This window comes from Poromitra crassiceps (genome assembly GCF_964638095.1).
Source record: "Poromitra crassiceps genome assembly, chromosome: 3".
Lineage (NCBI taxonomy): Eukaryota > Metazoa > Chordata > Actinopteri > Beryciformes > Melamphaidae > Poromitra > Poromitra crassiceps.
The window spans coordinates 63,538,130-63,549,126 of NC_139625.1; the positions used below are offsets into that span (position 1 = coordinate 63,538,130).

General features: G+C 46.3%; 1 protein-coding gene across 1 annotated transcript in view; it reads left to right on the forward strand.

The window, feature by feature from the left end:
- The window catches only part of prox1a (prospero homeobox 1a), a gene marked incomplete at its 3' end in the record, with an annotated part of 111,024 nt that extends 106,495 nt beyond the window's left edge, over positions 1–4,529 (forward strand). Inside the window, exon 8 of the mRNA XM_083634225.1 lies at positions 4,344–4,529. Within this exon, the coding sequence (XP_083490351.1) occupies positions 4,344–4,529 (186 nt within the window). The remainder of the gene's footprint in view (positions 1–4,343) is intronic.
- Positions 4,530–10,997: the final 6,468 nt, after the last annotated feature.

Sequence of the window (10,997 nt, forward strand, 5' to 3'; positions counted from 1 at the left end):
TGTGTGTGTGTGTGTGTGTGTGTGTGTGTGTGTGTGTGTGTGTAGGTGTGTGTGTGTGTGTGTGTGTGTGTGTGTGTGTGTGTGTGTGTGTGTGTGTGTGTGTGTGTGTGTGTGTGTGTGTGTGTGTGTGTGTGAAGAGAGAGTAATTGAGACTCCCTTCATCCAATATTTACCCACCAAACCAGAGCAATCATGCGAATTATGTTTACTGGGAACGAAGAGTCTCTCCCTCTCTCTCTCTCTGTGTTCCCTCCCTCGCTCTCCTGGCAACTAGAGACCATATCACGATCCAAGCCATGCAGGGGTAAATCACACACACACACACACACACACACACACACACACACACACACACACACACACACACACACACACACACAGGGGAAACACACAGGCCCATCTGTATTGATGATGGCCTAATTTCAATGTCTTTATTGGACTGATTTACGGGAGCCAGGCAAATCTGGGCATCTGGACCCAAGCGTGTGTGTGTGTGTATGTGTGTGTGTGTGTGTGTGTGTGTGTGTGTGTGTGTGTGTGTGTGTGTGCATGCGTGCGTGCGTGCGTGCGTGTGTCTAAGTGTGTCTGTCCAATGAGCTATGTACAATGGACAGACATTCTCCCTCTTTCATTTTGTGCTTTCTTGGCGCCTCTCTATCCCTCTCTGTGAAGCCGCAACATCATTTCAGTGTAGGAAATTCACGGGGCAAAGAGCAAAAATGCTCCAAGAAATCTCAGAATGCCCCTAAAAGCCGTGATCATTTTACAAAAATTGCCCCCAAAAATTCCAATCAATCAATTAATTTCTCTTTGGAACAGAAATATGCTTTTTATTTACTCATATTGGCACAAAGTTGTGATTACTGCCTCAATTGTATTGTAATCTGGCCTCATTAAAGTTTAAAAACAGTAACCCCCCAAAATGTTGTTAATGCCCCCATTTTTGACCCAAAATATTGTTTCAATGTCCTACACTGCGTCCTTCATTCCTCCCTGTCGTTGTCTTGTTTCAGCAGTTTAACTTTGAGTCGGGGCGATGACGCACGCCGTCCCGAAACGCCTCGAAAACCCCGCCGCTCCGCCGTGCTGAACGAGACGGTCAGAGCGCTGCAACACAACGCCTCTCAGGCCAAAGATCCGTCTAGGTCAAGGGCACTCAATCAGGTTTCACTCTACTGTTCTACTGACCACGGCGGTTTTTGTTTCATGGCTCTATGCCGAGCGGCTGCGGAGATGTTTTAGTCCAGTGGTTGTCAACGTGGGGTCCCCGGACCACCAGTGGTCCTTGAGGGTGGTGCCAGGGGGTCCCCAGCAAATCGCTCAATTGTTCAACTTCAACATTATTTAATTTACAAGAAGTTAACACAATCAATGTAAAGGAATTACTGTTTCTGTCATAATATCACAGTTATCTCTCTAATAGTTAAGGCATACTGGACAAAATATAACAAGAAAGATATTCTCATATTCTCAGATTTGGGTCCCACTGTAGAGACAATATCACGTGTGTGTGTGTGTGTGTGTGTGTGTGTGTGTGTGTGTGTGTGTGTGTGTGTGTGTGTGTGTGTGTGTGTGTGTGTGTGTGTGTGTGTGTGTGTGTGTGTGTGTGTGTGTGTGTGTGTGTGTGTGTGTGTGTGTGTGTGTGTGTGTGTGTGTAGGAACGTCTGCCAGGAATTGAGCCCGGGTCTCCGCAGTGGTAGGCGAGTTTCTTTTACCAGATGCCCCTGATATGGAAAAATCATGTGAATCATGCGAAAAAGCACAGAAGAAGCACACAGCTCAAATGTGTGTAAATATGTGAGAACATTTACATTTCAGGTATTTAGCAGAGCAATTAGCACAACAGTAGAATAAGCCAACAGCACACGCAGGCAGTAGTTAAGGAGGTGAAAGGTCAGAGCCGGAGCACCCTGACAGTATCCATGTCCCCATAGCAGGATGATGTAAGTGCTTGGAAAGAGGCGGAGAGCAGGTAATGGACGAAGGGGGAGAGGACGCCTCAAAGGCACATTATTCTTCAAGTTCAACCTCAAGTACTTTTATTTGTCCCAGTGGGCCATTTCACAGCCCACAGTAAAAACAGCCTTTTACCTTTGGGGGCCTTTCAAACAAGTGAGTTCTAACCTTTTCAAAATGACACAAAACTGAGCTTTTATTGAAAAAGCTACTTTGTGTTTATGGAGATGTATAAAGAATCAACAATGTTATCATAAAGCTATATCGTTTGGGAAGTTGAGACATGTGAGAGGTGTGTGGGTGTGTATGAGAGACAGTGTGTGTGTGTGTGTGTGTGTGTGTGTGTGTGTGTGTGTGTGTGTGTGTGTGTGTGTGTGTACAGTAGTGTCTATAGTAAGACAGTGACAGAGGGCCTCATTGAAATAACTGTGGTCTCGCGGGGCCAGCTAAAAAGAGAGAGGGTAGGTGAGGGTGGAGAGTATGCGAGAGTATGAGAGTCCAGGGAATCATTTAGGGTGTGCGTGTGTGTGTGTTTGCGTGCGCGCGCGCGTGTGTGTGTGTGTGTGTGTGTGTGTGTGTGTGTGTGTGTGTGTGTGTGTGTGTGTGTGTGTGTGTGCGTGCGTGCGTGTGTGTGCGTGCATGTGTCGCGATTCATCCGTTCTAGTGGCGGCTAACCTTGGCGTGTCCCGCCACGCGTGACGGGGTTACACCCAGACGGCACTCCGCTGTCCTCTGTGTGTGTGTGTGTGTGTGTGTGTGTGTATGAGTTTGTCCATGTGCCTAATACTCAGGACCCTGTGTGTGTGTGTGTGTGTGTGTGTGTGTGTGTGTGTGTGTGTGTGTGTGTGTGTGTGTGTGTGTGTGTGTGTGTGTGTGTGTGTGTGTGTGTGTGTGTGTGTGTGTGTGTGTGTATGCTGCATGTAAGAAAAAGAGAGACAAAGACACAAGGGTGGAGAGATGCAGAGAGAGAGAGAGGGTGAGAGGAGGAGAGAGAAGGGGGGGGGAGAGAATCCTAGTCAGGTTGTTTAGTGTCTTTGTATGATCTTGCCCCCGGGAGAAAGGGCAGAAAATAGAATGAAAACCGTGTGTGTGTGTGTGTGTGTGTGTGTGTGTGTGTGTGTGCCCCATTGTTCTGCTGTCAAACACTTATGAACATGCAGACATTGAGACACACACACACACGCACGCACGCACAGACTTTTGATGACAGTATATGCTTGCATGTTGAAAGGACAATTGGATGCCTGCGATCTCTTCGTTCTTGTTTAAGCTTTCTCCCCCCCCCCTTTCTCTCTCTCTCTCTCTCTCTCTCTCACACACACACACACACACACACACACACAAACAGCTAGACTGTGACGGATCACAGACAACTGTTCACCTGCCATTGTCAAGGACTAAGTGTGTCATCTGTCATTACAGTACTCTGTGTGTGTGTGTGTGTGTGTGTGTGTGTGTGTGTGTGTGTGTGTGTGTGTGTGTGTGTGTGTGTGTGTGTGCGCGTGCGTGCACGTGCGTGTGAATGTGCCTGTGTGTGCATAAGGAACTCTCACTAATACACACACACACACACACACACACACACACACACACACAAACAGCTGAGAGCTGTAAGAAAAGGGAAGTACATTTAGGGGAAGTTTGAATGGTGAACTAGAAGCCTTGGCAGGTACAGAAAAATAAATAACGTACACACACACACACACAGACACACACACACACACACACACACACACTTTTCTCACGGTTAACTAGAGACACAGTGTGGATAGTGTAGAGGTAAAAAGCACTCGCCTACCACCGCGGAGACCCGGGTTCAATTCCCGGCAGCACTTCCGGCTCGGTCAGACGTACAGACACAATTCGCTGTATCTGTGGGTGGGAAGCCAGTGGGGTATGAGTCCTCGTTGCTGCAGTATCGCCTCCTCTGGTCGGTCAGGTTGCCTGTTTGGGGGAGGGGAACTTCCGACGCGCAACGTCCGTCCGGTCAAACGCCTCGCTGTCAGGTGAAAAGAAGCGGCTGGGGACTGCACATGTATTGGAGGAAGCATGTGCTAGTCTACAACTCTCCACAGATCAGCAGAGGGGGTGGAGCAACGACCAGGACAGCAGTGGGAATTGGCCAAGTGCAATTGGGGAGAAAAGGGGGGGGCGGGGGGAGTCTGACAAAAACGTGATAAACAATATTCTCTTTAAAGTTTGAACAGGAAAGGGGAGATGACAGCTTCCCCTCTGAGCAATTTTACAGTATAAACCATCTTAGTTATAACTCGTGACTTCTCTCCTTTCCTTCTCTCTCTCTCTCTCTCTCTCTCTCTCTCTCGCTCTGTCTCTCTCTCTCTCTCTCTCGCTCTGTCTCTCTCTCTCTCTCTCTCTCTCTCTCTCAGGTCCCAGAGCGGTTCCTGGAGGTGGCCCAGGTCACCCTCCGCGAGTTCTTCAACGCCATCGTGGCCGGCAAGGACGTGGACCCGTCCTGGAAGAAGGCCATCTACAAGGTGATCTGCAAGCTAGACAGCGAGGTCCCCGATGTCTTCAAGTCCCCCAACTGTCTACAGGAGCTCCTGCACGACTGACTAGGGCGAGGGAGAGGTGCCGGGAAGCAGGACAAGCCTCCGAGGAGCGTGAGAGGACTCTGAGAAAGACACCCCAAAGTTAGACTCGGCCTTCGGCGAAAGCAACTGTAGTTTCGAAGGCGAGCCAGAGACTTGAAGTGATTCTACTTGCAGAAGTCTGAAGAGAGTTTTTGTTGTTTTTTTGTTGTCGTTTTTGGTCAAAGATGAAGCAAAGACGTCCTCCCAAGATCTTTTATAGAAGAGATATTCCTCTCGAACTGCGAAGTAGACGACTTGGACTCGGAGCGGGGCGTCCGGCGAACTAACAATTGGGTCGAACAAGTGAAAATGGAAACCTGCCTCCTTGCACTTAACAGACAAGCTCCTCCTTGACCCGAAAGACCCCGTCTGCCCTTTCCCCAGCTCGCTCTTCGTCCTTCTCTGGAGGAACAAAGGAACGATGAAGATGATGGATGGATCTTCTTGGGAGGTGGGGGGTGAACTGGGGGGTGAACTAAGAAAAAATAAGATAATATATGAAATCTTTTTATTGTCAATGTTTTTAGGTTACATGGACATTTTTCCACAAAAAAAGGTGTGTTTCTGTATTTTTTCTCCTTTATATAAACTTACAGCCTCTTTTAAAAATCCTCGGTCGCACATCGTAGATACACATGCACATGCTCAACACACCCACACGCACGCACGCACGCACGCATGCGCACACACACATGCACGCACACACACACACACACGCACACACACGCACACACACACACACACACACACCATTCTCTTGAATAGGAAAGCACAGTAGCATTCCCAAATCCCCAGTCCTGACCCAAAGCCAGGCTTTCTGGGCAAAAAAGGAAAAAAGAAAAAGAAAAAAGTGAGTTGTTGTTTATTTTTCATTCCTCTTACTTTGACTTCTTCCACTTCTTATTGTACTGAGACTCAGTGGGTGTTTGTTTTGACTGTGTGGCTCTCCCGCCCCGCCCCTCTTGGCCCCGCCCTCCCTAGCCACCCCTCTTGGCTTGCGTTGCGTTCGGGCCCCGAGAGCATCCAAAGCCATATTTTAGAGCCATTAAAATATATATATATAATTACAGTAAATAAATAAACTCTTCGGATGTTCCCACTACAGCAGTCCCACTCTTTACTACATGCCTGCTGCACTGTTGCCATCACTGTTAGTCCAAAGCTGTTTGGGAAATCTCTTTTACGCCATCAAAGACAGCAAGGAGTGACTTCTGCTTTACCACATGGCCTGCAGTGGCTAATCCATCATAAACACAGCACTGATGGAGATAGATGCAGAATGACTTCTGCTTTACCACAGGCTGCAGTGGCTAATCCAGTAGAAACACATAGCACTAGGGGGGTCCGGGTAGTGTAGCGGTATATTCCATGCCTACGATCACGAGTCGCAGGTTCATATCCACGTGTTACCTCCAGCTTGGTCGGGCGTTCATAAAGGCATGATTGGCTGTGCCTGAGGGTGGGAAGCTGGATTTGGGGTATGTGTCCTGGTCGCTGCACTAGCACCTCCTCTGGTCGGTCGGGGCGCCTGGTCGACGTGGAAGGGAACTGGTGGGAATAGCGTGATCCTCCCACATGTAACGTCCTATCGGTGAAGCTCCCCGTCATGGGAAAAGAAGCAGCTGGCAACTGTGCATGTGTCGGAAGAAGCATGGTGCTAGTCTCGCCTCTCCCCAGATCGGCAGAGGGTGGAGCAGTGACCCGGGCAGCCAATAGGGCAGCATGGGGATACATTTGCCAAGTATAATTGGGGAGAAAATGGTGGAAAATCTGAAAAAAACACACACATAATGATGCACTGATGCAGGATAGATGCAGGACGGATAATTCGGGTTTCCAATCTACCTGCAATTTCGATCACGTTCATTAAATTGTCTTATAGGAGGCTTAAATTGTCCATTAAGTTGTTGAGTGTCATGACCATACAGCCATACAGCCAGCAGAACTGTTTCTAAATCTGAAAATTACATTTATAGCAAATTGTGTGATTTTACTTTTAACCTAATGTGGCAGAGTTTTATGTTACTAATTTTAGTTAATTTTGTAAGGATTACCAGGAAGCAAACCATGCATTCCAGTTTCACATTATTCATGCAGTAGTTTACTCTCATAGCTATCTCAATATCACATAAAAAAATAACCATAAAGGTGGGAAAGATTAAGCCCTCGTTCACACAGGACGCCGAACGTACGCCGCGCTGAAGCTTTGAGCAGGCACAACCTTACTGTTCACACAAGACGCCTTGTCTTTTCCTCTCAGTGCCTACTCTCGCCCACAACTCCCATTGACTTCATGCCTGCGGCGGCGCGGCTTCACGCTTGAAAAATCGGCGTCAATCCTGAGTGATCGCTTCAGCGTGGCGTGAGCGTGGCTTCGGCAAGGCGTCAGCATGGCACGTGCGCGGGTGGTGTGAACAGCTTCGCCTGTTAACAAGGACGCCGAAATGAAACTTGTGGGTACAGCGTACTGTACAGCTTCGGTTGAGCGTTGCTTCGGCGTACTGTGTGAACGGGGGCTAACCCTCATTGAGTGTGTTTACATGGACATGAGTTTTCCGTTATTATCGGGGAAGTATCCAATTTTTTTGTTTGCACAAGTAAACATCATATCACTTATCCTGGTTTTGAGAAACCCGATTATGCTAGCTGGAGTACTCTGAAAGAAACCGGAATACTGGTGCATGTATATACATCTTATCCTGGTTTCTGACCGCTGCCGACTACCTGCGCATGCAGGTGTCGCTTCAATTAAGCATCTCATGGAGTTTTGTCTTTCGGGGGTGAAATAATCAAATATACTTGGGAGTTTAGATGGGAGAAAGCATGTAAATGCTGACCTATTCATTTCAGCAGTATACAGACAGGATGAAGGTGTTGTGACTAAAATGAAAGAAAGAAGCAGTGCACCGCTGCGCGGGAATGGGCACGGACCACCATGAAGAGAGAATCCCACACAAGCTTGGCCAAAAAAAGGTGAATGACGTCACACTCAATACGAGTGAGGTACAGGTGATGCCTTTGTGTTGTAAACATCACAGGCACAAATAGCATGCAGTAACCAGTAACCGGGATACTACATGTATGTATCATGTACAGAGATATGAATAGCATGCAGTAACCAGTAACCGGGATACTACATGTATGTATCATGTACAGAGATATGAATAGCATGCAGTAACCAGTAACCAGGATACTACATGTATTTATCATGTACAGAGATATGAATAGCATGCAGTAACCAGTAACTGGGATACTGCATTTATTTATCATGTACAGAGATATGAATAGCATGCAGTAACCAGTAACCAGGATACTACATGTATTTATCATGTACAGAGATATGAATAGCATGCAGTAACCAGGATACTACATGTATTTATCATGTACAGAGATATGAATAGCATGCAGTAACCAGTAACCAGGATACTACATGTATTTATCATGTACAGAGATATGAATAGCATGCAGTAACCAGGATACTACATGTATTTATCATGTACAGAGATATGAATAGCATGCAGTAACCAGTAACCAGGATACTACATGTATTTATCATGTACAGAGATATGAATAGCATGCAGTAACCAGTAACCAGGATACTACATGTATTTATCATGTACAGGGATATGAATAGCATGCAGTAACCAGGATACTACATGTATTTATCATGTACAGAGATATGAATAGCATGCAGTAACCAGGATACTACATGTATTTATCATGTACAGAGATATGAATAGCATGCAGTAACCAGTAACCAGGATACTACATGTATTTATCATGTACAGAGATATGAATAGCATGCAGTAACCAGTAACCGGGATACTACATGTATTTATCATGTACAGAGATATGAATAGCATGCAGTAACCAGTAACCGGGATACTACATGTATTTATCATGTACAGAGATATGAATAACCAGATTTCTCTGTGTTCCATGTAAACGCCATATCCCGATGATCAAAACCAGGACAAGCCTCATAACCGGGATACTCATGTCCATGTAAACGCACTCAATGACACAATTTCTACATTCAGGCGTTCTTAAAGTTTCACAGCGAAAACTTTAAAATATAGAGATGTTCAATTTCCCCCTGCCTGAACCTGCTACTGGTGTGGGCTCACCACAAGTATTACAGGCCCTTGACCCATTTCTGAATCCACAAGCCCCATAGTTAAAGAAGCCAGACTCCAGAGGGTTCCCTCCGCTCCGGGCCGCCGAGAGGGGCTGCTGTACCGGCCAGGTCATGTGTGAAGTGTTTTCAAGGTTTTAACTGCAGAAAAAAATGACAAAATGCTGATATTTGTAGCTTGTATAGATGTAATAATTACTCTGATCACTCTGATATTGTTATTATTATTATTATTATTATTATTTATAATTCAAATAATTATTCCTATTAATGTTATTCTGATGACGATGATTAATGCTTGCTACAGATTTGACCAGTGGTTTACTCATTGTTTATCCATCACACTGCAACATGAAATAAATTATTCTTTGAAAAAAAAGTGGTGTGTGCGCGTGTGTGTGTGTGTGTGCGCGCGCGTGTGCGTGAATGCGAATGTGAGTGCGCATGCGTGAGAGAGTTTGTACTTTTCTCGCTGTTCTGTTTGCACTTAGCAGAGGTACAGAGGGCACTGACCATTCACACACATGCACACGTGCGCATCATCAACGCAAGCCGTAACTAGGCAACATGATGGCCACTTTAACACTGCTCAGTCTCTCTCTCTCTCTCTCTGTCTCTCTCTCTCTCTCTCTCTGTATAGGGGACATGTGATCCCTTGTTGTTGTTGCTGATGAATTGAAAAGAGGAGCGCTGTGTGATTATTGTCAGCACAAAAGCCTCAAAAAGCTGCTGACGCCTAGATTAGCCAGTACAAAGACGCGGGGACACACACACAAAAAGACATGGGTACAGACACACACACAGGCACAAGGACGTGGCCTGTCTGCCCTCCAAGCCCTGCCATCCTCCCCCCTCCCTCCTCTCCTCACTTCTCCATCGCTGATATCCATTCTCCCGTTTCTTCCTTTGCCTTCTCCCCTCTCCTCTCCTTCCCTCACGTCTCCTCTCCTTCCCTCACTTCTTGGGGCTGGGTATCGTTTAAAAAATTGTGACACCAGTACCAATTCCAGTACCTTTAAAGTGATGCCGATACCAATAGAGTATTTAATTTGATGTATCTGTGTATAAAAAGGATTGAATGCACTGGAGAAGTTACTACTTCTATATTACTTACTGTAACTGTGTTATTTGGGTCGATGCAGCCCTACTCCTTCCTCTCCTCTGCGCTCTTCCTTTCTTGCCAGCTCTTCTCTTCTCATTGCTTCTCCTCTGATTTCATCGCCTCTCCTCTCACTCACTCTCACCACCTCTCCTCCACCCTCCCCAACACACACACATGCACACACGCACACGCAAGGGCGCGGGAAGCTGGGTGCGGTGGGTGCTGCAGCACCCCCTGGTGGCAAGATATGTAATTTATTTTTTATTTTATTTTTAACAGTGCACCTGAACGCAACATGCAAAATACCTGCTGAATAAGTGTCCAAATGTTCATGTAATTCTGGCCAATACTCCACTTCTGTTATAACATTTCAGTCTGGAAGATATAATCTTTATGACTAAAAGGCTAAATGAATAGCTTAGAAAATGAATAGCCCCGGGGGCCCATGGTACTATAATCCGGCCCTGGATATATGGGAGGAATAGCAGGTAGGCTATCACTGTCCCTGATTCCTGAGGGTAAATTGAGTAATGCTGCAGAGAAGAGGAGAAGACACTGAATGATGACATCACAACAGTATAATCCTAATGTTAATTTAAAATTAAATATTCCTCTAAATATGGCTAAAAGTCCAAAAAGGGTGGGAGAGAGAATGAGGATTCCAACACAGCAGTGGGAGCAAGTGAGTGACATGGAAGTGAGTGAGAAAAGGTGACTGAATAATGACACAACAGTCTAATCTTAATGTTAATATTCCTCTAATCTGGCAACAAAGTGGCCAAAAAAAAATCCTAATTTTGCGGCGCCCTGTGGGCGTCGGCAGCCGTCCCCCCCAATGTTGAATCGGTGGCTACGGCCTTGCAGCACCCCCTACCTAAAAGTACTTCCAGCGCCACTGCGCACACGCGCACACACACACTCCATGCCCTCTGTGTGTTGGTGACACTACTAGCATGACACAATAGCCACTTCTTAACATGCAGTGGAATCCGGATTATAACCAGCTCCTAGCCGGTTGGCCTGCATGTTAAAAAACAATTAGCCGGCTTACGCGCACTCCCGCGAGTGCGGATCATAACCATCTCAAGCCCAAGTATAGACGGTTTTAACTTGACAACAAAAACATTCTAAATTGAACCCCCGCTCACTTCCTGTTGCAGTGTTTGCTATGGACATAAACGAAAAAAAAACATTCAAGTGCAGGAGGACCAGG